We start from the raw sequence: 18,401 nt of genomic DNA, 5'->3' as shown, positions 1-18,401 counted from the left end.
AATAGCCACGTGTGGCTACTGTACTGGACTAATAAGTCAGCCTTTTTGCAGTGGCCTGGCCACTTTCTGCCCATTGCCTCTGGGGGTGTCTCCATCCCAGGCCCCAGCTCACAGAAGAGACCCAGAGTGGGTGGGGGGACAGAAGCAGGACCCTGTGGATGGAGCCAGAGCACGCCAACGAACAGTGAGCAACGGTGCTCCCCAAGTTCACAGCATTCCAGGTCCTTTGTGCATCCTGGAGGGGAGAAGGGGGTGCCCAGTGATCATTAAGTCTGAATTTCCCTCCAGCCTTGTAGAAGGGAGTTTATATTACGTAAACTAAAAAAAAAAAAAAAAATGCTACATTTCTTGTACACCAAAGCTGGTGCACCTGTATTGGCTACACTCACATTTCAGAAACTTCACTGACCTGGTTATAAATATAACTGCTCTAGAAAATGGACTGCTTTGTGGTGGCAGGTGAGGGCACACTTTTCCATTTTTTCTGCCTCAGATTCAGGAAGAGGTTGTTACTAACTTCGGGGCTGCCGTTTTGGCGGCATTGAATTAAGAGTGCCCATGTACACACATCCACTTACACAGCCACGTGTGCACGGAAAATGAAACACATCAAATCTAGTTCCATAATGTTGGTCTCTTTTAACAGCTTTTGAATTGTATATACTGAGACTCTTAGGATATAAAAAATACTTCTTTCAAAAGAGACTGACAAACTTCTCAAGGTGCCTTAGCTAAGTGCTCTCATAAGAGTTGCTGAAACGTATACAGTTGGCCCTCCGTATCCGCAGGTTCTGCATCCATGGAGTCAACCAACCTTGGATCAAAAACATTTGGAAAAAAATTCCAGTAAGTTCCAAAAAGCAAAACTTGAATTTGCCCTATGCTGGCAACTATTGACATAGCATTTACATTGTATTAGGTAGTCTAAGTAACCTAGAGATGATTCAAAGTATGCAAGAGGATGTGTGCAGGTAATATACAAATACTATGCCATTTTATATAAGGGACTTGAGCATCTGTGGATTCTGGTTCCACCGGGGGTCCTGGAACCAACTCCCCGTGGATACTGAGGGATGACTACATAAATAAGAACCATATGAAATTGCTGTCGTCTGTGTGACTTACATAAACTGTAACTTCACATCGTGACACCTAATCTACAGACATAGTAACTGCTCAGGACTTACATGTAAGTGTAAAGCAAGCAAAAGACCTGTGGTCCTTGATGCCCCACTGTTTTGGGAGCCAAGGGATGAAGTCAACCACAGAAGGGAATTCTGAATGATGCTGCTGGTTCACCCAAAGAGAGTCGCCAGTGAAAAAAGAATTAAGCAGAAGTTCCAGAGGAGTAGTGATAAAATCTTGATGTTTTCTAAGATGATCCTTTTGAATTCTCATTAAAATGGTGTATGAAAATAGAAATATCTCTTTGGCTCAAATGCCAGCATTAACCCTCCAGTACCAAGAGGTTGAGCTGGATAACAGAACTGCAGCTGAAAGTAATTAAAAGCAAACTGAAGTTGGACTTTTCTATTTCTTTGAAAAGCCAAGAAGATCATCTTTTCCCAGACACCTCTAGAGTTCAAATATTAATTTATTTACGTTCTACCTCCTTCTGAAAATGGAATGAAGGCAAGTTCAAACACCAGATGTGGGGCTTCCCTGGTGGCGCAGTGGTTGAGAATCTGCCTGCCAATGCAGGGGACACAGGTTCGAGCCCTGGTCTGGGAAGATCCCACATGCCACGGAACAACTGGGCCCGTGAGCCACAATTACTGAGCCTACGCGTCTGGAGCCTGTGCCCCGTAACAAGAGAGGCAGCGATGGTGAGAGGCCCGCGCACTGCGATGAAGAGTGGTCCCCACTCGCCGCAACTAGAGAAAGCCCTCGCACAGAAACGAAGACCCAACACAGTCATAAATAAATAAATAAATAAAAGAACGTGAATTTCAAAAAAAAAAAAAAAAAAAACACACCAGATGTGGATATTGTCCAAAACTGTATGCATTAAGGTTTAAATGCTGTAGCTTGCACTCAGAGACAAACATGGTCAGTCAGATCATAGGAGAAAATCTCATTTGGGCAGATGCACTAACAGACCACTAGTTAAGAAACTGGACAATGCAAAGGCCTGATTCCTTCTCTTCCACAGGCCTGGGTGATGCTACGGCTCCGACTTATTTAGGTACAAGAGTTCATTTCTCATTCTATTCAAGTCTGTTAACTTTTGCAGAGGCTGTAGGCAACAAACATGCTTTGAAAACTCAGCTCAAAGATTTTTTTTACAACGTGTGGCCGATGGGTTGGGGAGTGGATGGCAGCGGTTCAAGGGGGGATGGGGGAGGGCCTCTCAGAAGACTGGGGGGAGATTAAAACAGAAGATGAAAACGCATTTGGGGACACAGCCAATCAGCAGTTGTACCCTTAAGCAAGGAGCAGAAATGTAGGTTGGTTCTTTTTGGGGGTGTAAACCCATCCTTCACAGGACAGCACTGGAAGTCATTTAATGCAGCTCTCCTGAAAGCCTGTAGCTTCATGGCTGGAAACCCCCTGGACCTCTTAGTTTTGGCTCCCACGGCATAAAGTGAATATACATGATTTCACAGTTGTGAAGTCATCCGGTCCGAGCAGATGGCCAGTCTAGATATCCTGGTGCCCAAAGGGGGTTACCCAGGTCGCTATTCATCACACAATGGCCAACTCCTGATTTCATCTTGTGTAATAGGCAAAATGATCTTTCGTTTCCTTTTTTAAATCTCACCCAGCCATAATGCATGGAACTGATCAAATAAGATTCCCTATGAGATAACAAGAAATTCAAGCTAAGGCCCTTTCCTTAGGGAGCAATGAACCAAAATTCCTCTTACTTAAAAAAGAAAAAAAAAGAGATTTAAATACTTAACACCTGGGAAGTAGATGGAACAAGTGTGTGTGTGATCAATTAACTAGTTTCCAGGGCTTTCTGCTTCCAAGGTGGGGATGGCCTGGCTTCTGTCTCTAATCATTCCTCTCATGGAGCCCCAAAGTCAAGACCTTGGAATGCCAGTCCGGAGCTAAACCGGGCACTTGCTCTTTAGAGAACCACAATAGGTTGAGCACTTTGATGTGTAAATAATGTAAAAGCCAGTTAATTGGGATTGACACATATACACTAATAGGCAGAAAATAGATAACTAATGAGAACCTGCTGTATAAAAAAATAAATAAAATAAAATTCAAAAATTCAAAAATAAAAAAGCCAGTTAAATATTAACAGGATTTCTGGGTCCTAAAAAAGAAAAAAATGAGAGATTTGCTGTAAAGAAAGCAAAGCTTGAAAGCTGGATTAGGAAAGAAAATACTACTTGTGAGCTCATTTTAATTAAGAGATCATACATCCACTGGAACTCAACCACACAGCATTTATCATAGTCTAAGTGGTCCTAATTGTCGCTTCTTCAGATACCGTACAGCTGCCATCTTGGATTGGGTCTGCTTCCTTGTATCAGAGCAGAGCATTATAATATCACAGTTCAGTCGATGGAACAAGGCCCAGGAATGACAGGAAAAAGTGAAATCCAAGCAGCTTTCAGTCCAGAAGTCCAGCCCCTCTCACACTCAGCACTTCATTGATAAACCACCCCTCTACCCCCCTTCGGTAACTGGCAGACCATGAAGGGACCGTAATACAGCTTACACCAAAATCTTTGTCTAAAGGCAGCTCCTATAAACAGCGGGGTAATAGCATGATTCATCCATGAGCTCATTCCTGAATCTGTCTCTGGGTGGAAATATGCTTGGTGTGAGGAAAGAAACACAATTTGTGAATGTGCAATTTTCCACAATGAAAAGAGATGTTTTTGGGGAAAATGGGTGCGGAGGAAGGGGGGGGGATGGGCTGGGAGCCAGGCAGGCAGCATTTAGGCTTAGAGGCCCTCTCTAAAAATAGAAGAAGCTGTTCTCTGTGTCACAAAATGATCAACTCAGGAAATGGACCCAAGAGGATGACCTCATCTGAAATGCCCCAATGCCAGAAAGCTAAGGACATAAACACCATGTGGAAGCTGCTATTTTAAAACACGCCCCCTGAGATACCTTGTGCTCCACTGGGACGCCATTTTCTTCATCACACGGTCTCTGATGCATTTATAATAAAACTAACCCAGTGACTTTCAATCAGGTGTGGTTATCTGAATGGGTCTGTACCCACACACGTCTCAGAAACTGTTTTTTGCTGAAATCACTAGCTTGGTTATTTTACATAGCCCCGAATCACAGGTTAACAGGGTTCATTCCTAATTCCTTTTGTTTGCATCCGTACATACAGAAATGCCTACTGATGTCCATATGTTTCAGGAAATAAGAGCATGTGGGCACCCACGTCACTCCCCTTATGCACAGTCCTGGGGCTGGTCCTCAACACAATGCCTGCATCTCTCCCTCAGCAGTGGGTTGTTATCCCAAAGCTTATGAGTCGGCCCTCTGGAACTCAGAATGCACTTCCCACTGACACGATGTTATAAATGGCCATTAGCCCACACAATGCCCTTTTGGCCTACAATGTAACTGAACCAGCCCAAGGGTACCAGCAAGAGCCGTGGTTGCAGGAGCAGCAGGTCAGAGGGCGTAAGAGGGCGAAGAAATAAGAGAAAGTTGGGTTTGTCTCGTGGTTTCCCAGTTTGGGGCTGACCCTCCATAACATTTTTTTTTTTTTTTAATTTATTTTTGGCTGTGTTGGGTCTTCGTTTCTGTGCGAGGGCTTTCTCTAGTTGCGGCAAGCGGGGGCCACTCTTCATCGCGGTGCACGGGCCTCTCATTATCGCAGCCTCTCATTGTGGAGCACAGCCTCCAGATGCGCAGGTTCAGTAGCTGTGGCTCATGGGCCCAGTTGCTCCACGGCATGTGGGATCTTCCCAGACCAGGGCTCGAACCCGTGTCCCCTGCATTGGCAGGCAGATTCTCAACCACTGCACCACCAGGGAAGCCCCATAACATTTTAAAAGAGGTCAAGTTTGCCTTATTTCCACCTCCCTCTCTGAGCCTCCTTTTCCTTCTCAGGATCCTTCCTTCCAAGCTGTTCCTATTTTTTCACAATTTCCTCTCGCTCTCTCTACTTCTGAACTCATAGATTCCTTTACAGCTCCCAGATTTTCCACTCCTGGTCCCATGGTGATGGCACAGCAGCCCAGAGGATGGGGTGAGGGCTGAGGAGCAGGAGAAGGGGCAGTGGTCTTAGAGGTGTGGATGACCTGTTGATCAAGTGGGGTTTGCCTACTTAGGAAAGTCGAGCATCTTGCTTGCAATCCATTTCATAAGTGGAGGGTCGCCAAGCCAAACCACAAATCCACGCTAGAAAAGAGAAGGCAATGACTAATGTGGATAAAAGGCAACGAGACTCAGACAGGCCTTGGCAACTGGTTGAGAGAAGAGGAGCTGGTTTAAGGCTGGGACTCTTCCCAGAAAATGGCATAATTTACAAGCTTAATCTGAGAAGAGTGTTTACAGCTATGGAGGGTTTGATGTTTCAGTTAGTGAAAAAGGCAGGCAACATCTGTTCCTCTTCTCAGCAACCAGCTTCTAATAGCTTGTTTTGAAAGGTGGGATTTGGCAGGGCCTCTTAGCACTAGCAAGAAAGATCAAAACAAAACAATCATCTTGTCATATTCCCTATAAGCCCATGCACTAGGGGGAAAAAAAAGACTGGAAGGAAATAGACCAAAATGTTAATGATGCCTTTGAGGTGAGGCTCAGTAATTTTTAGGCTTCCTTTTATTTTTATGTACTTTCCAGATTTTTAAAGATAAGCATGTACCATTGAGGAAAACAACGTAAAGACCAAGTAAAAAAGCAGAGCTGCAGATGAATCCCTTTTGTTTGTAGAAACACTCACTGGCTACCTCACCATGAACAGGATTGAGATTTGCCATGTTGGGGCACATCTAGAAAGACTGCTCAAGTAGCTCTGTGACCAGACAAACATGTTACCAAAGTTAACATTTAATGAGTATCTACTAACAGGCTGGCCGGGTTCTCAGAGTGTTCATACCTAATTTTCCAGTTAATGTTCTCAGAACTCTGAGGTTGGCATTATAGCCGATTTTATAGGTGAGTAAGCCTGGGACCAGAAAGGTTAGTTAATTTGCTGGGACCAAGGATCCTGTCCGAACCAGCTCTCTCCCATGCCGATGGCTCCTGGCTTCAGGGATGGATAAGGCCTGTGGTTTCACTGATGGGGCCATGAGGGACAGAGTGGACATGAGTGGGCTTCTCGTCCCCACTCCCACTTTTCTGGAATAACTCTGATGTTAGGGGTTTTATTTACTGGTGTTCTGTGTAAACCTGTGTTAGAAGAATGGTTCTTTTCAGCGAAAAAAGAAAAAGTCTGCAAACCACAGGACTAGACAGTCTCCGAGTTCCTTCTAGCTCTAAAAGTCTGTCTTCGGATCTGAAGAGTGCTCCCTGTCAATGAGCTCACATGAACGGGCGTTAGCTGGCAAATGGTCCATGCCACATGTCCTTTAATGAATTAGCTGGGAGACACCCCGAGAAGAAGTTGCGATGCCCTTACATCCAGCAAGGACTTCCACGCCCTCGGAAGTAGCTTCTGCTCATCCAGCTCAGCCAGTAGGCCTGCTGTTTTGAAAGGCAATCCATCCCTGGTAATGATTCGTGGGACTGTGGGCTCAAGTGCTGTTTATTTGACAGGAGTGAGCACAGCCTGTAGCCCGTCTTCAATCTAAGCGTGCCAGTAAATCCCAGCATCTTCCCAACACGTGCACCCGAGCACAGATGGCCACATGGGGCCACAGAAAGGGCAGGGCAGTGAGGACCAGGTTGTGCACGTGCGTGCGCGTGGGTGGTGGTGAGAAGGACCAAGGCAGAGGCTTCGGTTCACCCCCCCAGACATGGAGAGGGGCTCCAGTGACGGGATGAAGGTCCCCCCTCCCCCCAGCACTGACCTGGGAAAACGGCCCTCTAACGCTACGCTAGATTCAATCCGAAGTGTGTCCCTTGCCATAAGCGAAAGCAGGAAACGTGGAAGGAAAATCACGTGTCGCTCTGCTCACAATGGGGCTGTTACTTACACTGTGATCACATGATGCCGGTTCCGAGACGTTCTGGCAACCTGAGTTGGCTGAGGGCCGGGTAAGCCAGCCGCTGAAAGCCAGGGAACTCCGAGGTTGGCAGAGACTGTAGAAGCCAGGCGTGACCTCAGCAAAAGGCCTCGGCGCTCTGGGGTTTAACGTGCAGGGTGCAGCATCTGTGAGTGACTCTGAAGGAGCACCGCGTGCCCGGCTGGTGGTGCCGTCCAGGCTGTGAGGCGGACGTGGGAGAGACACCTGGCGAGGCAGGTCGGGCTGGGGGACCTCGATGGGGCTCGGCACCTGCACGCGGGTGCAGCTGGAAGCCCTCTGTTGTCGTCACCGGGCTTAGCAGCTTTCACTGAGGGTGTGACAGTTACTCGCAGGGAAGCAGGGCCCTGAGGTCCATGTCAGAGCACCCTTGTTAGCACCGTCCAGGGCCTTCCTTCTGACTGTCCAGCACCACTTCTACGGAGATGCCGCAGGGACGAGGTACCAGGCTGAGGGCTCCTGAGAAAGAGCCCTTGCTCCTGCTGACGCAGAGGGCGTGGCCGTCATTTGCTGGGGCAGTGATGTATCTTCATAAAACTAGCCACTTTTAATAGCCTGGGGACAGTCCTCAGAAACACCACTTCTCCTCATTCGTTCAACAAGCTTAACAGGAAGGAGTACTGTGCACTGAGCACTGTGGAGACGGCTGTTGGACTAAGACAGAGTCACGCCCTCAGGGGGGTGAGGACAAGCTACAAAGAGGTTAAATACATGTGTGAGCGCTACGACAGGCCTAAGCAAAGGCCCCACAGAACATGAGTGGACTCCTGCGGGGCCTGGGAGGGGGGGCGGTAGGACCTGGGGAGGGGTGCCTGAGCAAGCGGCCTGGAGGAGAGGGCCGGGTTTGGTCCCGGCTGGAGGGAGTCTGATTAGAACGTGTCTCCTTTCAGGGAGGCATGGTGCGGGGAGGGAGGGGACCCTCTGAGGACCCTTCCTATGGATCCTTGCCTCCCGGAGGGCTCCCTCCCAGGGCTGATGCTGGGTTGGGGGTTGGACTCCCTTGGCGTCCTCCCCAGGTCCAGTTCGGGGGCAGGTGGATTCTGCAGGGAGTCACGGTGGCAGAGGCCAAGGCTGGCTCACAAGTCCCAGGAAGGCTGAAAACTGCATTTTCCATACCCCCGCGGGTGACCCAGGTTCTGGCACGGGAGCACTCAGTGAAGCCGGGAGACAGAAGTGAGTAACACACGGGGAGATCAGGGCGTCTGTCGGGCATCGGGTGGAGGCATCAACAGCAGCGTTTCCACAGGAGGAGCCCCGGACTGGGCTGCATGTTTGTCCCGGCTGCACGGCCTCCCACTGGGTTGTTCCTGGGTGTCCATACTGGTTTCTCTGTCATTCCTGGACATTCTGTGAACTATCCTAACTCCGCTCCCTCCCACCCCAACCGTCAGCGAGGATCCCGCTGTCTGAGTGTACCCGACCCTGCGCTCTGCCCCTCCATGCCCATCACCGCCCCTGTGGGTTCAGGCAACAGGCACGACTCTGAAATCCTAAAGCGAAAGAGCGGGGACAAAGGATAGTGATTAAAAGCATCTTATTTCATCTAATGGAAGACTTCCTGAAGTGTTGTGCGTGAGCAAACTCTGTAGATCCAACGCTATTTTAAGAAATAAAATAAGAAAGCTTATTAAGAAAGAAACAAAGCTCTTAATCGTCAAAAGCCCTGTTACCAAGCCTTTTGTAAAGTGAAGACATATCTGGTGCTGTGAATAATAATCCTCTAATGTAACTGTTCGGCACAGTTTCTCAAAGAGAAGCCTTTTCTATGCATAGTATGAAGACAGTAGAAGACCCTTACCTGTCCTGGAACTGCTTCCTGGTGGTGCCTGTGGGGTGACCTGGGCGTGGCTGGGAAGGTTTGGGGAGACGTGAGCCAGCAGCCCATCAAGGTCGCGAGCCAGTGACGCCCACACACGGCCCAGGTGTCTGCTTGGTGTCGACACCTGGAGAACGTGCCTACCCCCGCTGCCCCACGCCCTGCCATAAGCCTTCCTGTTCTACAGTTGACAAATACCCATGTGGGAGAATTACACAGATGACTTTCCATCCAAGACTCCACCCAGAGATGCCTGGGGTTTGCCCTTGGAGGAGCCCAGGCTGCAGTGTAAATGGGCACCCTCCAAAGCCACCACCCAGCACCATGGCCACCAGGTCCCCAGGAGGTGGCCCTCCCGCGGCAGATGACAGAGCTCCGCGTCACCCAGTGCTCATCTGTCAGCCAGTGAAGCCCGCGTGTCACTGGTCCTGAGCCAGCAAGCCCAGCCCCAAAGCAGTGATGCTGCAGGGAATCCACTGGGCATTAGCGCTTTCGGGACGGCCTCTGGGGGGTCAGCTGGCCCCAAAGCAGCGCCTGCAGCCAGCCTGCCTGCCCCACCTCCTCCCTCTGCTGCTGCAGCCATGCTTCCCTCTGCCCCAGACTCTGCACCTGTAAAATGATAACTGGAGAATCTGCCTTCTGAGGTTGTTGTGGAAATTAAATGAGCAAATGTTTATAAAGCTCTCAGAACAGTGCCGGGAACACTGGAAGCATTATTTACCTTTCAGCTTACGTTATTACCTGCATTTGTCATGTTCACGCAATATTTGACTACACAATCAGCTAATCCTAAGGAAATACGCTCTTTTCTCAGATAGCTGTATCTGTAAGTCAAGGCAGGGAAGAAGAGTTTGGAGACTGCTGTAGTTGGTAAGCAATCAGAGGGGTCTGCTTCAAGCAGAAGCTCTGGAAATCACTTTGTGAATAAGCCTATTGTCAGCTTTGTATAAATCTGGTAGCATGCAAAATGACCCCAAACATTTCACATTGTTCTCAACTCTGGGTTGCTTTAGTATCTGTCCTTTTAGCCCGTACCAGAATAGAATGTACCAAATAAGACTGCAGAACGTCACTAGATCTGTACATTTAAAAAAATGCACAGAGAATAATTATTCAGATGTGAGGTCTAAAAGCAGCTGATGGCTGGTGGATGGGCAACGTGAACAGTATGTTTCATTCATAAACTCCTTGTTCAGCCAGACTTACAGCTTCCACATTAGCAAAGCGGACGAGGATGCGAACACAGAGGCAAGCATTCTGAGCTGGCAGGATCATTGGAGAGTGTAGTCAAACCTCACCATTGGACAGTGAGGAAACCGAGACCCCAGGGAAGGCTGGGTGGTGGGTCTGTGACAGTGACATCCCAGGACCAGGCCTCTCAGCACAGCTCCCTTCTTTCTGTCCCCACTCCCTCCCCCTCCCCTCACTACACAGGCCTGAACCCTGCAGTGTCCTCAGCAATGGGATTCCAGCTGGGATGGCGCTTTATGGAATTCTCTCAACAGGTCAGGCATTATGGAGACCCTGCCCGGAAGTTCATGAGCCAGAGTGTCCTCGAACATGCTTGGAAGTCAATGCTGAGGCTGGAATATCCTTCTCCACCTCTCCGACACCTCACACTTGCAATCTAGCTGAAGCGCCCCCTTCTGTGGGGAGCACTCTTCGATCCCTCTGTCCGAATTCACCCAACTCTTCCCTCTGTGCTCCAGCTGCACATTGCGTAGGACTCAACTGTTTGCTCTTTGGCTTGACGGCTAGTTTGTTTACCCGCTTGTTTCTGTCTCCTACCATTAGACGGTGAGCTCTATGGGAAAAGAGGCATTTTCTTGTTCACCACTGTATCCCTGGATACTGCCTAGAACACAGTAGGTTCAACAGACTTCGTGCGGTGAATGAATGAAGTCTGCTGTGAAGTGTTAGCACCTGAATGTCTACGTGGAAGGCAGGCAGGGATGGCAATGTACTTGGAGGGGTAGGCGGGGCTGAAGAGACTTTACAGAGCAAACATCTGGCTTTTACTGAAGATTGTAGATTTATTGTAAATGTGGATGTTGATCAAGATTTGGGGGCAAAGCGCTCTCTAGTGCCTCTTTGAGGCTCCCCAGTTGTCTTGGTCTGGCCGTTCACATGTCTGGCTTCCTTGTTCAATAATAAGCTCCTGGAGAACAGGTCTTACTCACCCCTGCACCCTCCCAGCCTCCAGCAGGGCCTCACACTCACTAGGGGCAGAAGAAATGACCAAATGCATGAATGCAAGAATGAATGGTAAAACCTCTCCTAACACTGTCCTGTCCGCTTTGGTCACCTGATGTTGGGAGCCAAAATAAGTATTCAGTTCAGTTTAAAGCCAAGAACAAAGCTTTGGGGTCGGGGTGGGGGGGTGGGGAGGGTGAACCAAGATATGAGGGCAGGACTTGGGAAGCTCCAGCACAGCACAAGAAGCCAGAAAACAAAACCGGAAAGAGATAAGGCCATCCTGATAGATGCTTTCCATGTAAGGGAGGTTCAAGTACACAGTGGATGAACTCTTGAGTTTCCTGTTTTTAAAACTTTCTTACAGTGAAGTTGGAACTGTACATTGTCCCCTTCAGCGGGGGGTTTGTGCTTGTCTGGAATAATCCGGCACATGCGGCCTAGTCCACATGCGTGTGTAAGGACAACGGAAACACGGGAGCTGGGGACCACAATGTCAGCAGGCTGGGGTGGCCGGAGTCCTGGGCTCTGGCGCTGCTGGGTTTGCTGGCGGTGTGAGTGAGTCTCATCCCCCCGGGGCCCCAGGGGCCTGAGCTATGATGCACGGAGGCCATACCATGTCATCTCTAGAGCCCTTTCCAGCCCTGAAATTCTAAGACTCATGTCCTGGCCACAGAGAGAACTTTAGCATAAAAGCAAAGGAATTTTCCACAGTGGAAAAGGCATTAGTTACTATGCACACAGACTATCGTACTTTAAAATATATATGTGTATAATTTACTAGGATAAATATTTTTTATTATTTGAACACAGCTGTTTCCCAATAATTAGTTTGAAAAAGTCATAATTATGATGCGGCAGACATTCATAAATAGGATGTCTGCTCATCAAAAAAATTTAAAAAGCAGAATGCTTTTTTTTTTTACATTTTAAAAATTGAAGTATAGTTCATTTACAATGCTGTGTTAGCTTCAGGTATACAGCAAAGTGATTCAGTTTTATATATATATATATTCTTTTCCCGATTCTTTTCCATTATAGGTTATTACAAGACTTTGAACATAGTTCCCTGTGCTATACAGTAGGTCTTTGTTGTTTATCTATTTGATACATAAGCAGAATGCTTCTTAACCCTGCCTCTAATTTACAATATTTTGAATTCTGTTCAGAGTTTCTTATGTGAGAGCTTAAGGAGGATATGTTGCAGAAATAGGCATGCTCTTTCCTCTGTTAGGTATTATGCAGGACCCGATTATGTGTTTTATTACAGAAAATTAACCCTTCTGCACCATGGTTCCCTCATCTACAAAATTTGAAGAACTAGTGTGTTTGAGTTTATTCATGTCTAGGATGTAAAAGGTTATGTCCTGTGATCCCACACACTGGTTTTGCTTCTCTATCTGGAGCCATCAGGCAGAATAGCTGACACATCCTATGATATATCCTCCTGAAACCCACGAGGGCTTCCCAGCAGTGGGGAGGAGACCTGGGCTCTGACAGGCCCCGTTTCCCCGCATCCCGGCTGCCAGCTAGCACTTCCCTGAGGTGTTCAAAATGTGGAGGGCCACTTATTTCCACAAGGATGTCAAACAGAGATACTCTGGGTGAACTCTTCCCAGGTAATTTAAGTTACAACGCATCCCTATGGGCTTTGCATAAAATGCAGTGATCTTCAAATTAACGGCACAGGTAGTAACCTTCCATCCTCGTTCTAGAGAGGACCAAGCACAGGCTCACAGAAGGTAAGTGATTTGCCCAAGTGAAAAGCTGTAAGTCTCTAAGTTCTCCACATGAAGCCCCGCATTTCTTTTGCTGTAAGAAATCCGGGGACCCCACCTGCCTCTCTGTGCCAGGCGCTGTGCTGGATCCCAGGCACCCAGCGAGGCTCAGTTAACTTCTGGGAGGTGGTTATCATAAAAGCCCCACTGCACAGACGGGTTTCTGTGAATACAGAGTTCGTCTCACCTGTTGGCCAGAGAGAGTCACAGGAAGCCCTAGGCTGGACAGACTCAGGTTCAAATTCCCGTTCTGACAAAATATATAAAGAACTCATACAATCCAACCACAAAAAAAAAACCTGATTAAAATGGGCAGAGGATATGAATAGACATTTTCCCAAAGACACACAGATGGCCAACAGGCACATGAAAAGATGCTCAACATCACTAATTACTAGGGAAATGCAAATCAAAAGCACAATGAGATATCACCTCATACCTGTTAGAACAGCTATTATCAAAAACACAAGGAATAACAAATGTTGGAGAGGATTGGAGAAGAGAGAACCCTTGCCTTTTCCACTGTTGGGTGGAAATGTAAACTGATGCAGCCACCATGGAAAACTGTATGGAGGTTCCTAAAAAAAATTAAGAATAGAACTACCATATGACCCAGGAACTACACTTCTGGGTATTATCTGAAGAACATGAAAATGTTAATTCAAAAAGATATATGCACTCCTATGTTCACTGCAGCATTACTTATAATAGCCAAGATATGGAAGCAACCTAAATGTCCAATGATGGACGAATGGATAAAGATGTGGCACATATATGCGCGTGCGCGCACACACGAATACTGTTCAGTCATAAAAAACCCTGTGATTTGTGACAACGTGAATGAACCTTGAAGTTAGTATGCCAAGTGAAATAAGTCAGATGGAGAAAGACAAATATCATATGACTTCATTCATATGTGGAATCAAAACGAAACAAAATAAAACAAAAACAAACTCATAGCTACAGAGATCAGACTAGTGGTTACCAGAGGAGGAGGTGGTTGGGGGGTGATCGAAATGGGTAAAGGGGGTGAAATGTACGGATGGTGACTAGACTCACGGGGGTGATCACTCAGACACTGAACTGTAATGCTGCACACCTGAAATTTATTTTTTAAAAATTCCCATTCTGGCCCAAAGTTGATGTTTGAGACGTTAAGTTTTGAGGATCAGTGGTTTTATCTATAAAATGGAGATAAGCACTTGGATACCATAGTGAGGGGACCCCAGGACTTGGAAATAAGATCATCTTTCAAGAATGAAACTAACACGAACACTTCAAAGATGAAAATATGGAGAAGCCAGATTGTGTTAAAGAAACAGAATGAGTCCTTGGATAGGAAGACTTGGCAGTCACCTGACTGAATACTCTTAGCCATTATTAAAGGTGGTTATTAATCATATGTGAAAGTTTTATGTGTCTTCCCTCTTGGTTGTAAGTTCCAGGAGGGCAGGAACCAGATCCATCTTTCCCTACCTTTACCTCCAGGACCTAGTCACACAGTAAGCCCTCAATAAATGAATAAATGGAACATAGCTAAGGACAGAATACGTTCATCAGAAAGGTGAGCAAGGAAAGCCCAGAAAAATAAGGCTGGCACCACAGTGTCCAGGCAGGTCCTTGCTGTGAGAAGATGTACTTGCAGACAGACTGGTGATTCAGATCTCCTGGAAGTGCACTTACAGGCTAGTCACACTCAAACATTCTGAGCCCTGGGGCCATTACTTGTAATTAGATCAATGAACTGGCCTTCTGGGTCACACATAGGTCTGTGAGCTGGTACAAGCTACTGACCCAAGAAATAAGCCTGCTCTCAGGGGTGGCCAGATCCAGGACCACAGCAGGTTGAAAAGATAAAGAAAACCTTTCTTTTTCCCCCTCTACTCAGTAGAGTAGAAGTCTCTTAAGGGCAGCCTGCTGGCCACACCCAGATGGTCCTACAAACCTCAGAGCTCAGGATTTGCTGTTACATTTTTTAGAGCACCTATTATGCAAGGTTGTCGTGAGAATGCAGATAATGAAGAGGACTGGCACAAAGTAAGTGCTCAATGAACAGTAAGATTATTATTGCTCTTTAAGGCACACATCTAATAAATGGCTAAGTCAGCATTCCATGAATAAAGATGCCCGATGTTCTGTCCCATGGAGCTTACAGTGTAGAGTAAAAATAAGGACCATGGTGAGTTTAACAGGCTGAAAGTCTGACAGGTCTGCAGGGGGAAAGGGAAAGTCATGGTGAACGGGGATGACCAGGCAGAGCCCATGGAAGGTGGTGGGAGAGGAATAAATGGCAGTGTTCGGGTGTCACTGTTGCAATGACCAGAGGGCAATACCAGCATTTAGTTTGCAGAAATCAGAGCTGACATCTCACGATGCTTCCGGCATCCTACGCAGGGAACCATCCTGCCCTAAATACCAGCAGCTCCCTGACCACAAATAGCGGATGCAGTGACCAGGTGAGGGGGCGAAGGAGTCAGACTCAGACGGAGAAACAGCACAGAGTTTGGGGATGTGGAATGAGGAGGGGGGGCTTTGCCAGGTCAGAGCCTCACTTACTTCTTTTTAGAACAAAGGAGGGGCTTGTTGACCTAGAGAAGTGTGCAGTCCTCCGGCCTGTGGCGAATCACACAGGTCTGTTCCTGATACCACTTTGCTTTGTGCAGCTTGCTGGTCAGTGCCCAGCCCCCAGCCCACAACGCAAGGAGGCAGGATGGCCACGTGGTTTGTCTGATTCCTCTCCTGAGCTGCCTTTCTCCAAAAGTTGATGAGGCCCAGAGGGATGGGTGGGCCCCAGATTGCTCTTGCTTTACAGAATTGTAAGAGGTGACAAAATGCACGTTTAGAAACAGCAGGCAATATGGTAAGGACACACATGCGTGCGTACACACACACACACACGCACGCAAACACACACACACACACCAATAACAGGGAAGCTTCCTGGCTGAAAAGAAAGTGGAACTTTTTTTTCTTTCAAGTTTACAAATACTAAATTTGCAGTGTCAAAGCAAGGCAAGTTCTTTGAAATGGAAAGGGTGGTCACATTATACACATGGTGTCAGAAGTTTTCACCCAGAGAACTACAAAACAAGCATGCATATACATACCCAACTTGGGCACTGTCGCGATACGGCAGCACTGAAAATATACTACAGAAGGATCTTCTGCCACTGATAAGGACTATTCTAAAAAAAAAAAAAAAGAACAAATAACAAACACACTAAATGCAAAGCCTCTTAAATAAATTTTAAAAATCTATAGCAATTAAGCATTCATGGAATTCACAGCAGTATTTGCACACTCCCGCCACCTCCTCTGACAGATGGTATTCTGCTCCCCTTGCAAAATTCAACCTCAGCGCAGCACAATTACACTGCCTCTCCTCATCCGAATTTTAACATGGTGAGACTCTGGCGAGGGTCTCCAAGGAGCACGCGTGAATCCATTCTCTGGTGAGAGAGGCTGGCTGTGGGCCGTATGTATTATACAAGATGGAGCAGACGCAGCTATGGGTCCGGGGTGCCCAATGCTGGGGGAACAGTCATGCCACATTTAAACCATCAATTTCTACTTTTCAGTAAACAATGCAAGAGCAATAGTGCCAGAAACCATGAGCAGGAAAGACACTCAGATGCCACCGTGATCATTAGGGTTTTTCATATGCTGGCAGCGTGTTAGGTTCTGAGAATAAATTGAGGGAACAATTACATAATCAGTCTTAGCCTCCATTCCTGCTATAAAGATACTACTGGAAACAGTTCTACATGACGCTCTTATGCAATCAAAGGCACTTAAGAAAACATTAAAAAAAAAACTCTCAAAAGTACTTATCTTGGCATCTGAGAATAACTTGCCAAAGAGAACTGCTGATGAAAAATTGGAGAAACAGTGGAGGAGATTAAAAACCAACATCCTTTAGCACAACAGTAACACACATCCGATATGGAGTTTACTGACTTTTGTCATCTTTTCCCTCAATAATTATAAGAATAAAACCAGGGGAAAAAAGCAGTAGTACTAACAGCATCAAGGTTTGGGTATTCTGACCTTGTGTTAAAACTATGATATTAAATTGCCTACATGCTCAGGATTAAGTCAGCTTCCCTGGCAGGTAAACCAGGCCCTTTGTTTTCTGGCTCTTTCTGTCTCTCTGGTCTCAACACACGTGATATTTGCCCTTGCATTTTATCACTCATCCATGCTAAAGTACTTGCAGTACCCCACCTTTAAAAAATTTTTTTCATAAGGTCCCTGGTGGGGACCTTTTTTTTTGGCTGTGTGGCATGCATGCAGGATCCTAGTTCTCTCACCAGGGATCGAGCCCGTGCCCCCTGCAGTGGAAGCATGGAGTCTTAACCACTGGACAGCCAGGGAAGTCCCCACCCATACTTTAAAAAAAACCTGTTGTTTCATATCTCTGTCCTTTGCATGCTCTTTCTTCTGACTGTTGTGTCTTACTAGGTATGCTGGGTGAACTCCTATTTAATCTTCAAAACCCAGCTCATGAGTCACCTCCCCAGGAAGCATTTCCTCCCCTTTCACGGAGTTACTCATTCTCTTTAGGGTGCTGCCTCTACTCCTTATTTCCACTTCCAGGAGCACCCTGATCACGAAGTGCTGCTAAACATTTGCTGCCCTCTTCTAGAGGACGAGTTGAGGGTTTCGTACACGCAGCCCCTCCAGAAACACAGTCTGGGCAAGGTCGGGCTTCAGAGCAGCACCTGAGTACCCATCCCTGGGAAGGCAGGACCAAAGCTACATTCCCAGCTTCAAATACCAGCTCTGTCACCTTTGTATAACCTCAAGCAGCCCACCAATTCTTTAGTTTCCTCATCTAAAACAACGGGATAAAATGAGCAGATATCTTAAGGGAATGTTGTAAAGAGGAAATGAGTCCCTATATGGGAGAGCCCTCGGAACAGTGCCAATAATACACGCTCAATAAATATTCATGATTTTTACTGGGAACTGCCTTCTTGGGTCGAGGTAAGTTTTCCCACCAGAGTCTGTGGATTCAGAACCTCTTCAGACCTCTGTGCTAAAATACACAGGCCTGCTAAAGGTGAAAGGTCGAGAAAGGATGCTGAAGGCCGACATGTGTGGCCTGTCACAAAGGTGTAACACGTACACAGAGGCACTGCTTTCAACCCTTTGGCCCTGTGCGGACAGTGTCTGACCAGGCAATGTCTAACGCCATCCAGGATCCTTAAGTGTTCTTTCTTATGCCAAAAACTGGCTTCTTGTTCTATTCCCAGAACCCTGGGGAGTCTCTGTTGGCTGTGGGAAGTTTTGATCTCTTCCAGGTAGAATATTCTATTATAGCAATGATATTCACTTAAGGACATTAAAAACATGCAAAGAACTTCGAAAGTCAGAGCAAAGAAAATCACAGTGGCAACAATGGTGGGTGAGTGAGTACACTGATACGTGAACACAGCTGAGGAGCGCCCACTACCCAGGGGTGCATGTTGGGTACTGGACACACATGTGGAAACGCATTCT

At 47.0% G+C, this 18,401-nt stretch overlaps 1 protein-coding gene across 1 annotated transcript in view; it reads right to left on the bottom strand.

Moving 5' to 3' along the window:
- Positions 1-18,401, bottom strand: part of CABLES1 (Cdk5 and Abl enzyme substrate 1) — a 106,737-nt gene that overhangs the window by 27,142 nt on the left and 61,194 nt on the right. Inside the window, exon 4 of the mRNA XM_068562248.1 lies at positions 16,007-16,084. Within this exon, the coding sequence (XP_068418349.1) occupies positions 16,007-16,084 (78 nt within the window). The remainder of the gene's footprint in view (positions 1-16,006; positions 16,085-18,401) is intronic.

Source organism: Eschrichtius robustus, chromosome 14 (assembly GCF_028021215.1).
Source record: "Eschrichtius robustus isolate mEscRob2 chromosome 14, mEscRob2.pri, whole genome shotgun sequence".
Taxonomy (NCBI): domain Eukaryota; kingdom Metazoa; phylum Chordata; class Mammalia; order Artiodactyla; family Eschrichtiidae; genus Eschrichtius; species Eschrichtius robustus.
Note: the sequence above shows the minus strand (reverse complement) of the source record. Positions and strands in the feature narration are given on the sequence as shown.